Source organism: Mesoplodon mirus (genome assembly GCF_964341445.2).
Source record: "Mesoplodon mirus genome assembly, chromosome: 9".
Lineage (NCBI taxonomy): Eukaryota > Metazoa > Chordata > Mammalia > Artiodactyla > Ziphiidae > Mesoplodon > Mesoplodon mirus.
The window spans coordinates 28,604,190-28,619,400 of NC_138985.1; the positions used below are offsets into that span (position 1 = coordinate 28,604,190).

Below are 15,211 nucleotides of genomic sequence, written 5' to 3' on the forward strand. Positions count from 1 at the left end.
CTCTTTTCTGAACATTATGTCCTCTTATCTCATGTTTCATTTTGCATAATTTTTGACCTATTAAGTTCACTAATCAGGTTCACTAATTTTTTCTTAAGTTGTATCAAATCTGTTATTAAACCCATCCCTATTCAGTCATAGTTTTAGTTTATGGGGATTTTCCCCCCAATTCTACAAAGTCCATTTTATTGTTCTTTGGAGTTCTCAGTTCTATGCTGAAATTCTCTATCTTGTCATTTAATTTCTTGAAGATATGAAACAGAATTATTCAAAAAGCTGTCTTTAAGATTCAGTATCTGGATCTCCTGCTTGCTTATTTCTGTTTTCTGTCTTTTCCTCTTAGTTTTTAAGATAATTCTTTTTGTGTGCCCCTTTAAACATTTTTAAATGTGCCAGACATTGTGTATGAAATACTGTACAGATAATGTGTGGCTCTGGATGATTGTGTTTTTCTCCAGAGGGAATTTACTATCGAATTTTGGAGCTGTTCTTCAGTCCTTGGGAGGGCTGGTCTATTTCATTTTTACCGATGCTCCTAGGATATAGCACTCTGGGGTGCCAACTGCAAGTCTAGTGTGTTTACCAGCTCTTTCTCCTTAGTAGGTCCTAAACTCCAATATTTCATCTCCCCCGCCTGGTGAGATGCCTAAAGTCCTCCTTATTTTCTCACCCTTTCAGTCATTGCTTTGGAATTATCCAATGCCTCGTGGGAAAGTGGTGCCATTCTGGGCTGTCCTTCTTTCCAGGATCTTAGTCATCCAAGTTCTTGCTGCTTTTGAAACTCTCTGATGTTTCAAGTAGAGGACTGTTTTAATTTTTTTTCTAATATTTCTCAGTGAGAGTATTGATCACAAGTAGACTAGCTCATCATCGCAAAACTCCAAGCAGAGCAGTGACATGATCTGATTTAGACTTTAAAAAGATCACTCTGGTTGCCTTGAAAATAAACTGTGTGGAATTGGGGAGGGAGAAGGATGGAAGCAGGCAATCCAGGTAGCGAGTTATCACAATAATCCAGACAAGAGATAATGCTAATTGTGGTCATGTGGAAATGATTCTGGATATATTTTGAAGGTAAAGCCAAGAGGATTTACTTATAAATTGGATGAGGGTATGAGAGAAAGAGAGGAGTCAGTGCTGACGCCAAGGTTGTTGCCCTGAACCACCAGAAGGATGGAGCTACATTTACCGAGGTGGGGAAACTGGGCAGGAGTGCATTTGTGATGGATGATCAGGACCTGACTTTTGCTCGTTACGTTTGAGATGCTAATTTGGCATCTAACTGGTGATGCCAAGTGTGTACTTGAATATATGAGTCCGAAGTTCAGAGAATGGTTGGAAGCTGGAGGTAAAAATTTTGTAGTCATGAGCATACGGATGTAATTAAAGCCACAAGACCGGATGAGAGCACCTCGAAAGTTAAATATAGAGAAGACTGCAGACAGTATAATAGTGCCTGTTTCATAGGGCTGGTGTGGGAGCTTAAAAATATTTATCCACCTCTTGCCTCCACGTCCTCCTCTCAACGTGGGAAGGAACCAGCTGCCCGGGGCAGCTTCCGCGTGCTGTACAGCAGCCCTGACCTGAGTCTCATCGCCCCTCCTGACCCGCCCAAGGGAAGGGATCGTGAAGCTCTGGCTGGCAGCTCCTACTCCTTTCATTAACGGAGGGCTCAGGTTTGCAACTCTCTAATGCTCAGCAGGTGCGTAACTGGCTGATGCAATGGGTCCTCCAACTAGAAGGGTGGTGCTGTTGGTCGCCTGCAGACTGCCCGGGCCCACCCCCAGGCCGCCCGCCAGGCTGCACCTTCTCCCCCTCTGCTGCAGAGGGCGCGCGTGAGGCACGCGGCGCTCCGGCCCCGCGGAAGCTCAGCGGGGGCCGAGGGGAGGGGAGGGGCAGGGCCGAGCGGGGCGGGACCAGACGACTAGAAGGCGGGCGGCCGGGAGGCGGCTGGCGGCATTCTGTGCGCGGAGCTCGGGAGAGCGGTTGGTCTCCTCAGACGTTCTCGAGCTAGCTGGAGGCGGGGCCGTGACCCGCTGGCAGCTCCGAGCGAGCCGGGCGGCCGGAACGAAAGAGCGCCCGAGCGCCATGATTCCTCTGGAGAGGCCGGGCAGCGGCGGCTCTTCCCCGGCCGCCGCCCCCGGCTCGGGTCGCGTCGGCCGGGGTCTGAGCACACCGCGCCGGCTGCCGCCCCCGCCTCGCGGGCTGCTGACGGAGATCCGCACCGCGGTGTGCACCGAGCCCTTCCAGGATGCCTACAGCCTGAGCCCGGGCCGGGCGCTGGGCAGGTGAGGCGGGCGAGGGCCGGGCGGGCGGGGAGCAGATAAGTGCGGGAGGCCGGCGGGGGCAGATAGCGCGCCGGAACCGGGCACAGACCTGGGTGCGGGCGGCGATTAGGGCGGTAGGGCCCCCCCGGCCACCCTTGCGCGCGCCGCGTCCCCCGAGCCGACGCGCTCCGCCGGCGTGTGCTGTACCCTGGGTAGCGGCCGTGAGAAAGTCTCCCACTCGGGTCCCCGAGAACCTTGACCCCTTCCTCTGCTCCGGGCCTTTCGGCCTCTGTGGTCCTTGGCTCGGTAACTTAACGAGACGGCGTGGGAACCACGCTGCGAACCTTTACCCGCGGCGGCGAGTCTGAAGCCCGAGCAGAGGTGTGAAGGCAGCTCTGGTTTTGCCCCTGGAACTTGTGGGTTCCTGCTTCTCCCTCTGCGGCTGTGACAGAGCAGAGAGCAGAACGCCGAGCGTGACAGCTTCCTTTGCACCAGCGCTGGGCGGACTTCTGTCAGCCGCCTCCTGCTGACTTCAGTTGCGGTTTCTTGGGTTTGTGCTGCTTTCGTTCTGAAATGTTGAGGTCCCTGCGCCATTTAAGTTCATATCGGTTTCACTTGTGGGCTCCGGGCCCTCGTCTGACTCTTTCTCTGCTGAAAACCGGCCCTTGCCTTCTCTTCCCCTCCCCACTCTTGCTCTGTAGGGGTCGGGAGGGCTTAGAACTCGGTCTCTCTTTAAAATTGCACAAGGTGGAGGCTGTTTGGATCCTTTACATCTTGTACGTTGAAGAGGGGTCCAAGAGTGTGATAGGGGTTTGGGGACCGACTCCCTTTTTCCTTGAGAATAGTTTGGAGAAGTTGTCAAAAGCACAGGCTTTGGGGCCAGACCCGAGCTCAGATCCCCACTCTGCTTGCTCTGTGTGCCTTTGGACGGTGACTTAGACGCCCCAGCCTCTCGTTTCCCACCCATAAAATCAGCATAGTGACAGTGTCTCCGTCAGAGGTGTCGTGAAGATGCGGTGGCTGTAAAGCACAAGCCACTGGGCCTGGCACATAGCACATGGTTGCAAAACCGCACCATGTTGTGATGGGGAAAGGGCCTGACAATTATAACAGCCTTCACCTGGGGCTCTTGGAAAACGAAGTCCTTGTAACAGTGATTACAATGTTAAAAACAAGCTGCCTTACAAATATTAAGGTAACTTTTAGAAATAGTTTTTTTGGCTAGGAAACCTACCTTAAAAGTGTCTTATTTATTCCAAATGTTAAAAGGAGAAACATCTTTCTGGGACAAGCTTTACTTCACTGTGTTAGGCGCTAATTAACTTGATCTGTGCACACTTTATGACAAAGGAAGAGGTAAACAGCTACTGACTCATGTAGGTGTTCTAATTGGTCAAAATTCCAGACATTCTGAAGTAACCCTGATTTCTTGAAGAAGGAACACTAGGACTCTCCGTTGTTTGGTTGTCTGGCTTCATTCCACAAAACGAGAACATATTACAAAACTGAAATGTCTTCAGGTGGCAAGCACTGTCTTGTAGACTTTGCGATAAATGATTTAATCTGAAAAAAAGTTGATTTGCGCCCTACCAGCTGTGTGACAATTCCTCCGGGAATGTTTCAACTTTCATTTTACTCTCTCTGTTATAAAATTAGCTCGCCTATAAAGTGTGTTTGTTTGAAGGTTATGACGTCTTCTACATATCTCTTGTTATATAAATTTCTTTACATAAGTAGTAATTCCTGAAGCAGCAGAACAATGAAGTTAGATAGATACTTGATATGAGAGCCTAAAACTGAAAACGAAAACGAATGTATTTGTTTCTTTTTGATTCTCTTTTCATCACGGAGAAGTGTAATGCAGTGGTCAGGAACATGGACTTTGGAGTCAGACAGTTGAGTCTTGGCTCTTTACTTACTAGTTACGTGCACCTGAGTAAATTACCTAACCATTGATAGCCTCATAGAGTTGTTGAGAGAACTAAATAAATTAAAAACATCTGTAGCATAAAGGCTGTACTTAGCTTCCGGGGTGCACTCAAAAAATGCAATTCATTGTGTAGCTCAGTGAATGGTATTTTACATGTAACCAAAAGGCAAAAACAGGAAAACGTGCACGACCTCAAAATACTTCGTCTGTTGCAAAAGTACTAAAACCTCATTCCAAAAGACAAGAGAACTGTTCAGAAGTCTCAGGAAGTAAAAGCTGTTTTGTGTTAGAAGCTCTCTTTGTTTAAGGTTTATAAGTTTTGCCTGTGTGTTTTAGTTTTGACATAATGAAGTGCGTTTATGTGTATTCCTTTCTGTAGTAAGATAGAAAAGTTGCATCTTTTTCCAACTCTTAACTCTGGTTGCATTTCTGATACAACGAATCGATCTCATGCTGATACAGAACTTAAAAATTACTCATGTTGTATTTTAACGATGTGGTATGAGAAACAAAGATCTATTCATTTTGTTCTATGGCCTTTCATTTAGTGGAAAATGTTGAAGAGGTGTGAAGAGCTAACTGTTCAAACACAGAAACAGTTCTTTTGGGAGTTCCCATTATTTTATCTTACAGAAATATAAAGCTTTCAGTGCAGTGGTTGTTTGGAGAAGACATTCTAAATGGTCGATATTGATTCCATAGTAATGAAAGTATGTAATGTTGATTATTTTAAGAAATGTCACATTTCTTTCATATCTCCAGCAGAGTCCATGGCAACCTAAATGTGGGTAAATATGTGATGTAAAATTTGCTTTTATTGCTGGAAGCTTGACTTATTATTCCTGAGGCTTGTTACCTTTCTCTGAGGCAGGACAGGTGCCAGTGGAAACCACAGTAACGACGCGAGGCACAGGAGCCATGACCTTGAGTTCTGAGAATTTTTTTCAAAGTGTTGACTTCTCGAGTTCTAACCGATAGTGTAGGAACAGAAAAATGTTTCCAGGAATTTTAAATTATACTAATTCCACATCAAATGATTTGGCTAGTCCTCAACTTGAACCTTTTTTGACATACTCATACATTTTATCTTAAGAAAAAAGAGACCTTTAAAGCCAAAAGAACATCTTTGTTTTTTATATTATTACATACTCGTAGTTGATGTTTCCTGTGGGGGGAAAAAAGGTATAAATCTGAGTTCTCTGCTGGAACGGGTCCTTCATAAATGTATAGGGGCTATACAGTTTTACAGGTGCTTTCACTTGCATGATCTCATTTACTTCTCATCACAAGCAGGTTTGGGAAGTCCCCTTTTTCGGATGAGAAAATCAAGACACAGATAGATTGAGTCTTGTGAGAATCACCTGAGCTGGGACTCTCTGAAATCACTTCCATTTATACCACAGATGTTTCTCAAAGAACAATCCGTAGTCTATCTTGTGGCTAAAGCAATTTCCCATCGTTTTTATGAGAGGACAGGTTAATGAGTTCCAAATTGGAGCAAACCCTGCCCAGCTTCGGTGTCGTATGCTTCCCTCCCCGGTTCCACCTGGGTCCTTGGACTCTTTAATCAATAGCAATGGATAAGAGGCCAGAGGAGCATTCCAGGCAAGGCTTTACTGGGACTCCGTGCTGCAGCAGGAGGGAACGAAAACAAGAAGCAGGTGCCCTTGCTCGCTCCCCAAAGTTGGGGGGGGGAAGCGGAGCTGGTCCCTTCAATGGGGTGAGGGTGGGGGCCGATGGCTGGGTCGGGGTCGAAGGGAGGGTTCGGTGATCTGCTCACCCCCTTGCTGGTGCTGTGTGCAGGGATCGCATGCAGCCCTTTTGCTCGCAGCTTCTCAGAAGTGGCAGTTGGTCTGTGGCTTTTTTATATCTTATTGTTCATAAATGACCGCACCTGCGCATGCGTGCAATTGTTCTTAGTCCCTTAGAGTTTCTTTGTATTCTATGGCTTGAGGAGATGTTTGTCCAGGTGCAAGCACTCAGGTGAAGGGTCCCAGGTCCCAGCCTGTCTCAGCTGGGCCTTATGGTAGACAGGGACGTCCTACCTCATTATCCTCAGAGCGGTTGGGAGTAACAGAAACAAGGAAGGATTTTTATCAGAGAATTAGAGGATGTTCGAGGATGTTCGAAGGGGATGCACAGGTGGATGTGTTTCAGGAGGTGGGTGTCCTTTACCTAGATTCCTGTCTGTAGGTAATGGCTTCAGGTTTAGTACCTTATAGCTACTTAAGCATATGTCATAAATTGTAAGCTGTAGTTTCTTTAGAAATAAAGACCCTTGTTAAATAATACTATCCATGTAGAAATTGCACCTTGTTTTAGGAAAACTGTTATTTAAAATTTCTTGGCAGTTTAAAATTAGTTTGAAAAATATTTCCAATTTTGGATAATCCAATATTTTTGGATGGGTAAAAACAGTTGGCTATGTTTGTGATTCAGCAGCAGACATTACTTAGGAAATATGGCTCCTGCTCTAAGGCAGATGCTTCATTAAGTCAACTGTTTTAATTTTGAAAAGTTGGGGCTTACAGTGTTAAAAGTAAAATCTTAATTTAAAATACATAAACCCTCAACTATAGTCCAACATAAAATAAAAATTAAATTTAGAAAGTACATAAACTTAAGGATTTAATGAATTTCAGCCTCTTTACAAAACTACAATAACAAAATTTTATAAAATCTGATTATTGAACCAAGTGCATTAGAAAGTTAAGTAGCTACAGTCATTGATTCACCTGTTCAGGAAGGGAAGAAGGAACCCGACTTATAGAGGGAATTTATGCATCAAGTAGAGAGTTCAAATTAGATCACCTCCAAAACTCCTCTGTTCTGTATGATTATTTTTTTTTTTACAAATTATCATAGATCTGAAATTAATGCCCCAAACAATAAAAATAGCTGCTGTGTACTGATTACTGATCATTTGCTGGATGCTACACACTTTGGAGATGTCATTTTGTTTAGTGTTCACCACCCTGCGAGCTTAGTGCCATCAACCTCATTTTACAGGTGAGCAATCTAAGACTCAGAAAGCTTGAGCAAAGTGCCCAAGATTACAGTTACCAGGCAGAATTTAAAACTGAGTCTGGCTTTTAAAGCCTTACCTGTTCTTGTCACTTATGTCAATGTCTGATCTGATGGACTCACTGATTTTTACACTTAGGGTCAGCAGATAGTTTGTTTTTTGTTGTTTTCCTTTCAGAGGTAAGGAAGACAGATCTTTTCTAGGTCTTTCTTGAATGGAACTTCTTTGCACTTAAGGCATAACCCCAGTGCTATTAAGCAAATACTGTACTTGCATATTGAGCACATAAGGCTCTTTGGTAGGCTCTGGAAATTATTCCCAAGTCTAACAAATCAGTCACTACTCCCTTTATAGGCAAGCTGACATGCCACATGGGAAAATCTTATGGGGAAAATAACATTTGAGCTGGGCCTGAAAGAACGGGTGGAATTTTACTACTAGTAGTGATGAAAGATACTCCAGCCATTGGCAAGAAAACAAATAAGCACAGTGCAGAAAAATTTCAATGAAAAAGAGAAAGGCAAGTAGTCCATTGTGGATAAAATATTAAACCTTATGAGGTTAAGTTGCCATAGAACTTTTCTTTAACAAAATAGCATGAACAGTGTATGTACTCAGGGTGTTATCTGATGTCATATTTGAGCACCTGCCATGTGCGGGGCTCTATACATGGAGATGCAAAGATGAATAAGAGGCCAGGTTCCTGGAACTCATCCTCCAGCCAAGGAGACAGTCTTAGGGCAACAAATTCTAATATGTCAGACCAACTTTAATAGAATACAGGGAGAAACAAAGCACTTTACTGTAAATCTATTATAGAATCAAACCTGGAACCTCAGAGGTCACTTTGATTTTGCTTCTTCTATATACCACTCAAATTAGCATCTATAGTTTTTTATCTTTGCCTGAATCTTATATATTGTATTACCTGTTCACCTTTGTGTGGCAGCCCAACACTGGAACTTATATTTGGAATCCATCTAGTAAATGAAGTTCTCTTTACAGAGAAAAGCACCTCAAACTTCTCCCATCCAAAACCTAACACACTCCCCCTCCCTCGGCCCCCCCCCGCAAATCCGTTATCATTCTTCTAATCTTCCTCTCAGTGGATGGTACCACATCACCCAGTACCCAGGTTAAAAAACTCCAAGTCATCTTCCACTTCCACCTTTCCCTTCTGCCCTCATCTCTGCCTGCAACTCAGCATGTCAGGAAGTGCTCACGGATCTTGACCTTGAATGTCTTGTAAATGCATTCTCTCTTCCCAGCCTCCACTGCTGGTACTTTCAGACCCCTTACCTTGAATTATTTTCTTGGCTTCCCTAGTTTCTAGTTAACACTTCACAATAACTCTCAGACCTACCTTTTAAAACATTTACCTTACTTAAAAAATTCTCATAGGTGCCCATTTTTACCCTGAGAAATAAAGCACAAACTCCTTAGCATGTCATACCTGCCTACAGATCCCCACTGTGCCTTCCCAAGCTCTACCCGTTGGGCCCTGGTAAAGCCCAGTCCTTGTTCTGAGGAGGCTTAGACTGGTGGGTCTGACTCAAAATGTCACTTCCTGTTGTTATCATTGTTTATCCTTCCTTTCTTACCACCCTGGAATGGCTTATCATTGAGTTCTGAAATGTATTCATTTCTGATATTCCCCCCCCCCAAAAAAATGAGTAATGAAAATCTGAGTTCTCAGTTTAGTGTATAATAGTGAACTATAGATGTTTGTGAAATGAGTGAAGAGCTCCGAAAACTGTAACAACGATGTATTCTGGGAAGAATTTCGGGCAAGTCAACAAAGAAAGTAGATGGTGCCCTTTGAAGCTCATCAGTCTCAAGCCTCTGCATGTAACTGTGACCCCCGGTGTCAGAGAAACGTTATTTATTTCATGCTTTGGAGAGCCTTCAGTACCTTAGAGTTGAGGTACAATAACAGTTTTTACCATGAAGTTGTGGTAAAGCATGCATACTAGAGCCCCTGTGGGTGTGGAATTTAGGGACACTGGGACAGTGTTCATTCTTAGTGTGTTCACTAGGACCCCCCACCTTGACGGCTGAGTCTCACAGTTCTGTGTGCGGCCGTGGCTCTACAGAAAGGACAGTTCCCGGAAACCTCGTTTCATCTTCTGACTCTGAGGAGTTTTAAGGGCTCCCCTCCCAGTCATTCAGAGATGAAGGCAGTGCGCGTTTCCTCAAACCCTTGTGATCTGCTGCCTTGCTGTCAGTTTCAGTGGTGTGCAGTATCAGAATGGCAGAAGAGTTTTCTTCAGCGTGGAATAGTGCACGGATTGGCAGCCTACTGCTGGCTGCCTGTTTTTGTAAAGCTCGCCAGCTATATAGAATGATTTTTACATTTTTAAATGATTGAAAAAAGTCAAAAGAAAAGTCATATTTAATGACATGGAAACTATGTGAAATTCACATTTTGTGTTGGTAAAGTGTTTTTTTTTTAAACCCAGCCACCCCCATTCATTTACCTGTTGTCTCCAGCTGCTTTCACTCTACAACAGCAGACTTGAACAGTAGTGATCAGACTGTCTGGCCAGCAAAACCAAAAATATTTGCTGTCTGGCCCTTTACAGAAAAGTTTGCCCACTCCCAGTATAGTGTGTGATATGGGGGAAAGAAAAGGGTAGACCTGCAGCCATGAGGAATGCTTCCTCGAAAACAAAGGTGGTGTCAAGAGTAGTGATTGGAGTGGGAGGAGAGCCGTGGGACCTACTGTGGTGACCCAAAGAAATGGGTGCCTGGCCACAGACATCAGGTAAGTTTAGGCCTCTCCCCTGTGTTTGCCTCTGGCCCCTGAATTAAGCAATGGTTCTTCTGTAGCAAGGATTCCCAGAGTTCACAGGTTAGTGACCTGTGGGATCCTTTTCTCTGTTGAGTGTCTGGTTTTTGGAAATATACCTTCAGGCCAGATAGGTAAGAAGTAGTATTTTACTACTACGCAGTACTGTTGCCTTGAATGTTAGGTATGGTAGCAATAGATATCTATGTGTTTCATGTGGGAGTACTTTGAGGGTAGTTCAACCCAGCCATTTCTAATTTAATAGCAAGACACTTGTTGTCAATTATGTTGGTCAGTTTTTTTACAAAATAGGCTTTCTCTTTTTTCTCTTCTTTTGAAACTTCAGAAATATAGGTATAAAAAATCAAACCATTGATGATTTTTTTCTCTTCCTTAAAGGAATCCAAAGATCATTAGGAACTTTTTAAAATTCAGTGGAGATGTTATTAGCCTAATGATTTTGTGGCGTAAAATAAAAAGGTGTTAGTCTGTAATGCATAGTTTATTGTTTAATCTCTCTAGTAATCTGGAAAAGTCTTTCACATTTCTGTTGAACACAGAGAACTTTGTTCTGAATTAAGGTGCTGTTAGGTAGATTGCCACCTAATTGAACATCCGTAGGGCTGTGCCTAAGGATTTTTTCATGTAACATTTTTATTGCTGATGGTATAACAGAAATACAGAGGGCATGAAAATCATGGTTAGCAGTAGCTAAGAAGGAAGAATTAGTCCTCAAAATTACGTCAGTAGTCTAGAATGCCGGGCCCAAACCTAGAAAGTAGAATTTAACAGAGCAAATTAAAGCCATGCATCGAAATTTTTAAAATATATTTTTAAACCATAGTATGAGGACGCTGGCTTGAAAAAATCCAAGAGGAAAAAGATCTAGGTCGTTTATTTTATTTATGAAATATGGAAAACCTGTCAAGTGTTTTTAAAGGCATATTAAGTTGTATTGTGCCAACATCAGCAAAATAATAATCATGTAACACTTTGATGAGATTATACTTGGCACAGTTGCTTCAGGTTCAGTTGGCACATTTTTCCAGCAGTTCTATGAGTCATGACAGTGAGGCGATCCCAGAACCCTAAGGGGATGAGGAATGATTAGCTGTGTCCAGTACCTGATAGACTGTCATGGGGGGTCTTCTATACTGCTCAGCAAAAGACCAGGACTACAGCCCTTCACTTGAAGCCAGGTTTAGGCTTGTAATGAAAGCCTCGTTAAGAATAGTATGCACCCAGGAGTGGAAAAGACTACCTCACAGTTTGAAAGAAGACATGGCTTTGGCATTTGGCACTAGGTTAAAAAAAAAAACTATATGATTTATGAGTTGCCTTCCAACTTGAGAATTGGATATTTATGGGTGATGATTATTACAACTTAATGATTTGTTTGATTACTAATATTTTTTGAGTACTTACTATGTGGCGAGTACCATGCTAAGCAATTGACATGTATTATATTCTTTAATTCTCACAACAGCGCTGTAAAATAGATTCCGTTTGTGTCCTCTTTTATAGATTAGGAAAATGAGATTTTTCTTAAATAAGAGGTCAAACAAATTGCGCAAGGTTATGCATCGAGTGAGCGGGCAGAGCCTTTTTGGGGATTCAAGCCCACATCTAATTCCAGACCTTATCCCTTAATCAATATGCTATACGTATCCCCCATGTGACTTGTTTATTAGTGTAATAGCATGGTAGTGGAGTGTATCAAAGTAATGTTTGTTGTATCTGTCTTTATAGGAAAACTAGACACTTCCAGCTGATGCAGTAGTTGAAATGATGTCATATAAATGATATCCCTAACTTTCATAACTTTGGAAGGTGATAGTGTCCTCTTAGAGTCACTTAGTGACAGTGAAATTCATTATTTTAGAATTCTCATAACCAGTTTCTCTTAAAAAGTCAAATGGCTTTTTTAAGATTTAAATCATTTTTATGTATAAATGTGTGAAAAATTAAGTTATATTTATATATAATGCTGCAAAAAAATATTGGCTTTAATATTTGGTTCTGTATTTAGAAGAATGAATCTTGCATATTTACACATTACATTTTATTTGATTTGAGAGGTGTTTCCCAAGTTATATTGCTACTTTGTTTTTTGTTTTTTGTGTTTTTTTTTTTTGCGGTACGCGGGCCTCTCACTGTCGTGGCCTCTCCCGCTGCAGGGCACAGGCTCCGGACGCACAGGCTCAGCTGCCATGGCTCACGGGCCTAGCCGCTCCGCGGCATGTGGGATCTTCCCGGACCCGGGCACGAACCCATGTCCCCTGCATCGGCAGGCGGACTCTCAACCACTGCGCCACCAGGGAAGCCCTATATTGCTACTTTTATGATTGCATATGACCTAAATTTGAATATCCACTGATGACTGTTGGGAAATTTTATTAAAATTTATCATCTCTGAAAAGTCAGTTTTAACAGTGAATGTGTTTTGTTGAATTCTAGGGGGAAATTTGCAGTGGTGAGGAAATGTATAAAGAAAGATTCTGGAAAAGAATTTGCAGCAAAGTTCATGAGAAAAAGAAGAAAAGGCCAAGATTGTCGGACAGAAATAATTCATGAAATTGCTGTTCTTGAACTAGCACAGGACGATCCTTGGGTCATTAATTTACACGAAGTCTATGAGACGCCATCAGAAATGATCCTAGTTCTGGAATAGTAAGTATCGTCTCCCTTACTGAGTTTGTTTCATAGTCCACACTCCTTTATCAGTGCCACTCATCTGTGATAACGTGGCAGGCCCTGGTTCTTTAGAAATCTGAAGATTTTCCAGAACTTTTTTGTGTGTTCTTCTTATTCATTTGACATATCCCAAATTTGCAAGGATGCATGTATGTTATGTTTTTCATTTTCACTCTTTAATGAAATTCCTTTGAAAATAAGTTCTCTTATGTTCTTATTAGAGGCTTTCTTAAGAAGGTAAGTGGCAACAAGATAATATTAAAATAAAAAGCATTTTACAATCCCTTATATGTCCATATAGTCTAAGTTATTAATCCTTCTTTCAGAAATGATTGTTTTGATTCATACCATGTTTCCAATTTGAGTAAATAAGTAAGGACAGCAGAGAAAACAGCTTTGGAAAATGAAGGACAGTTTTTTCTTCTTAAGAAATCCTATTTTCTTCTCTGCTTCTCCTGCCAAAGGAAAAGATTGATAGATTTGAGTACATTAAAAAGCATTATTAGTACATAATATGAACACAAAATGAGAAGACAGACTCAGGGAAAAAATAGTTCTAATATCTGTTCACCCAAAATGATTAATATTTCTTTAATATATAACTAGATCTTACCAATATACACAGAAACATGAACCTCCCAGTGTAAAAAAAAAAAAAAAAAAAAGGACCAAGAAAGGATATAAAGAGAAATTCCACACAGAAACCTGTGTAAATGGCCTATACATACGTGAAAAATATTGACTTTTACAGTTTTTATGTAAATTTAAAAATAAGTTTGCTGATTTCTCTCTATGTAAGATCGTCGGATATCATGAAGAAAAGTGATATTCATGGCTTGGCTCATCTCATTTATACTACAGGTGGGAGTATTACCTGGTGTAACTCTTCTGGAGAACAGTGTGGAGTATGTATCAAAAGCCCTAAAAATACTCTAACCCAGCAATTTCACATACATAAATTTTTTCACAAGGAGATAATCAGGCCATTGTGCAAAGATGTATTACAAAAACGTTTAGTGCAGCAGTATCTAAATAACAATAAAAGAAATAATCTAAATGTTTAATGGTAAGAGGTTGGTGAAATAAGTGATCATGTCATGAGATGGATTGCTCTGCAGTCATTTAAAAAGATATGGTAGATAAAAATGTACTACATAGAAAGATGTTTTAAAATACTAAGTTAAAAAAAAGAAACGTTACAAAATAATGTGTCTATTATTACCTTGTTTCTATTTTAAAGTTTATAGAGGGAGAAGTCTGGATGGCTAAAATAGTGTGTTCCTCTTGCTAATATAATTCAAGAGCATTGTGTTTATATATTTTAATTCAGTAATTTCACTTGTAGGAATCCCTTCAAAGAAAAAATAAAATGTGAACAATGAAAAGCATGAAAGTGTTTTCCATTGTGTATTTTTAATTATAATAGAAATATCCACAAATGATCAAATGCTTAAGAAATGTAGTCGCTGTGGATTATATCTCCGTGCAGTTGTTTTCCAGTTGTAAAAAAAAAAAAAAAAAGGTTGGTTGAGAGGATTTTGGTTTTCCGTTTGTCCTGGAGAGGCTCGAGTTAGGATTGGAAATTGATCCGGAAGAGACCCTCCAGCCATCATCTCCTCATTCCTCTCCCGTCCTCACAAACCTGCTCTTCAGCCTCCGCGCAGGTCTTCAATCTTCTGTCTGCTCCTGCCTTTTCTTCCATTACATTCCCTTCCCTTCTGTGGTCGTTACTGCAACTAGTCCCTCACCAGCGCCTCACGTTACTTCCTTCTTTCTGTTGCTCTCCCTCTGCAACTCCTTCTGCCCGTTTGAAACGTGGGACGCAAGCTGTGTGTCCCTCCTCCTGCCCGTTCTTGGGAGTACTTGCGTAGTCTTCAGTCTGCTTATTACGAGGGTGAGAGTTGCATCCTCAGCTGGGCTCTTGGTGTACTTGGGTAATCTTTACCTAATCTCTCATCCCCTTCTTTTACCATCCCTGGCAGGCAGGCAGGAGCTAATCAAAACCTTGACCACACTTAACTGTGTCACCCACTTCCCACCTGTTAGACACCGAGGCTTCTCTTCCTTTATGGAGGAAATAAAGGCCATCAGACACAAGCCTCAGCATCCCTCTCTAACTGCTCTCACCTGCTTGTCTTCTGTTCCGAGGAAGAGATTCCACTCCTTAACTCAAAGGCTAAAACTTTGACATATGTTCTTTAATCCTCTTCCTTTTCTAGGACTTGAGTTTTATGTTTTAGTCACTTATCTAACCTCTCTCTGAGTCCCTCTCCTCTAGTGATTCTTTTCCCTCCGTCTTCCAGGATTTCAGTCACTTCTCTCCTAAAATACCTGGTCTTCAGCTTTGACTCTTTCTGAACTAATGTCCTGCCCTTCTCTTTCCTTTACTGCTGTGGTCTTTAAAGGAGTCGTCTGAATTTACAGCTTTCCTCACCTTCCAGTCAATTTTGTTCTACTTCATTGATCCATCCATCTGCTCGTGTGCCGATACTCCATCACTTTTCAGT

At 42.0% G+C, this 15,211-nt stretch overlaps 1 protein-coding gene across 1 annotated transcript in view; it reads left to right on the forward strand.

Moving 5' to 3' along the window:
* The first annotated feature begins 1,951 nt into the window (after positions 1 to 1,951).
* Positions 1,952 to 15,211, forward strand: part of STK17A (serine/threonine kinase 17a) — a 37,796-nt gene continuing 24,536 nt past the window's right edge. Inside the window, exons 1-2 of the mRNA XM_082632147.1 lie at positions 1,952 to 2,288; positions 12,468 to 12,680. Of these exons, the coding sequence (XP_082488273.1) occupies positions 2,089 to 2,288; positions 12,468 to 12,680 (413 nt within the window). The 5' untranslated portion in view covers positions 1,952 to 2,088. The remainder of the gene's footprint in view (positions 2,289 to 12,467; positions 12,681 to 15,211) is intronic.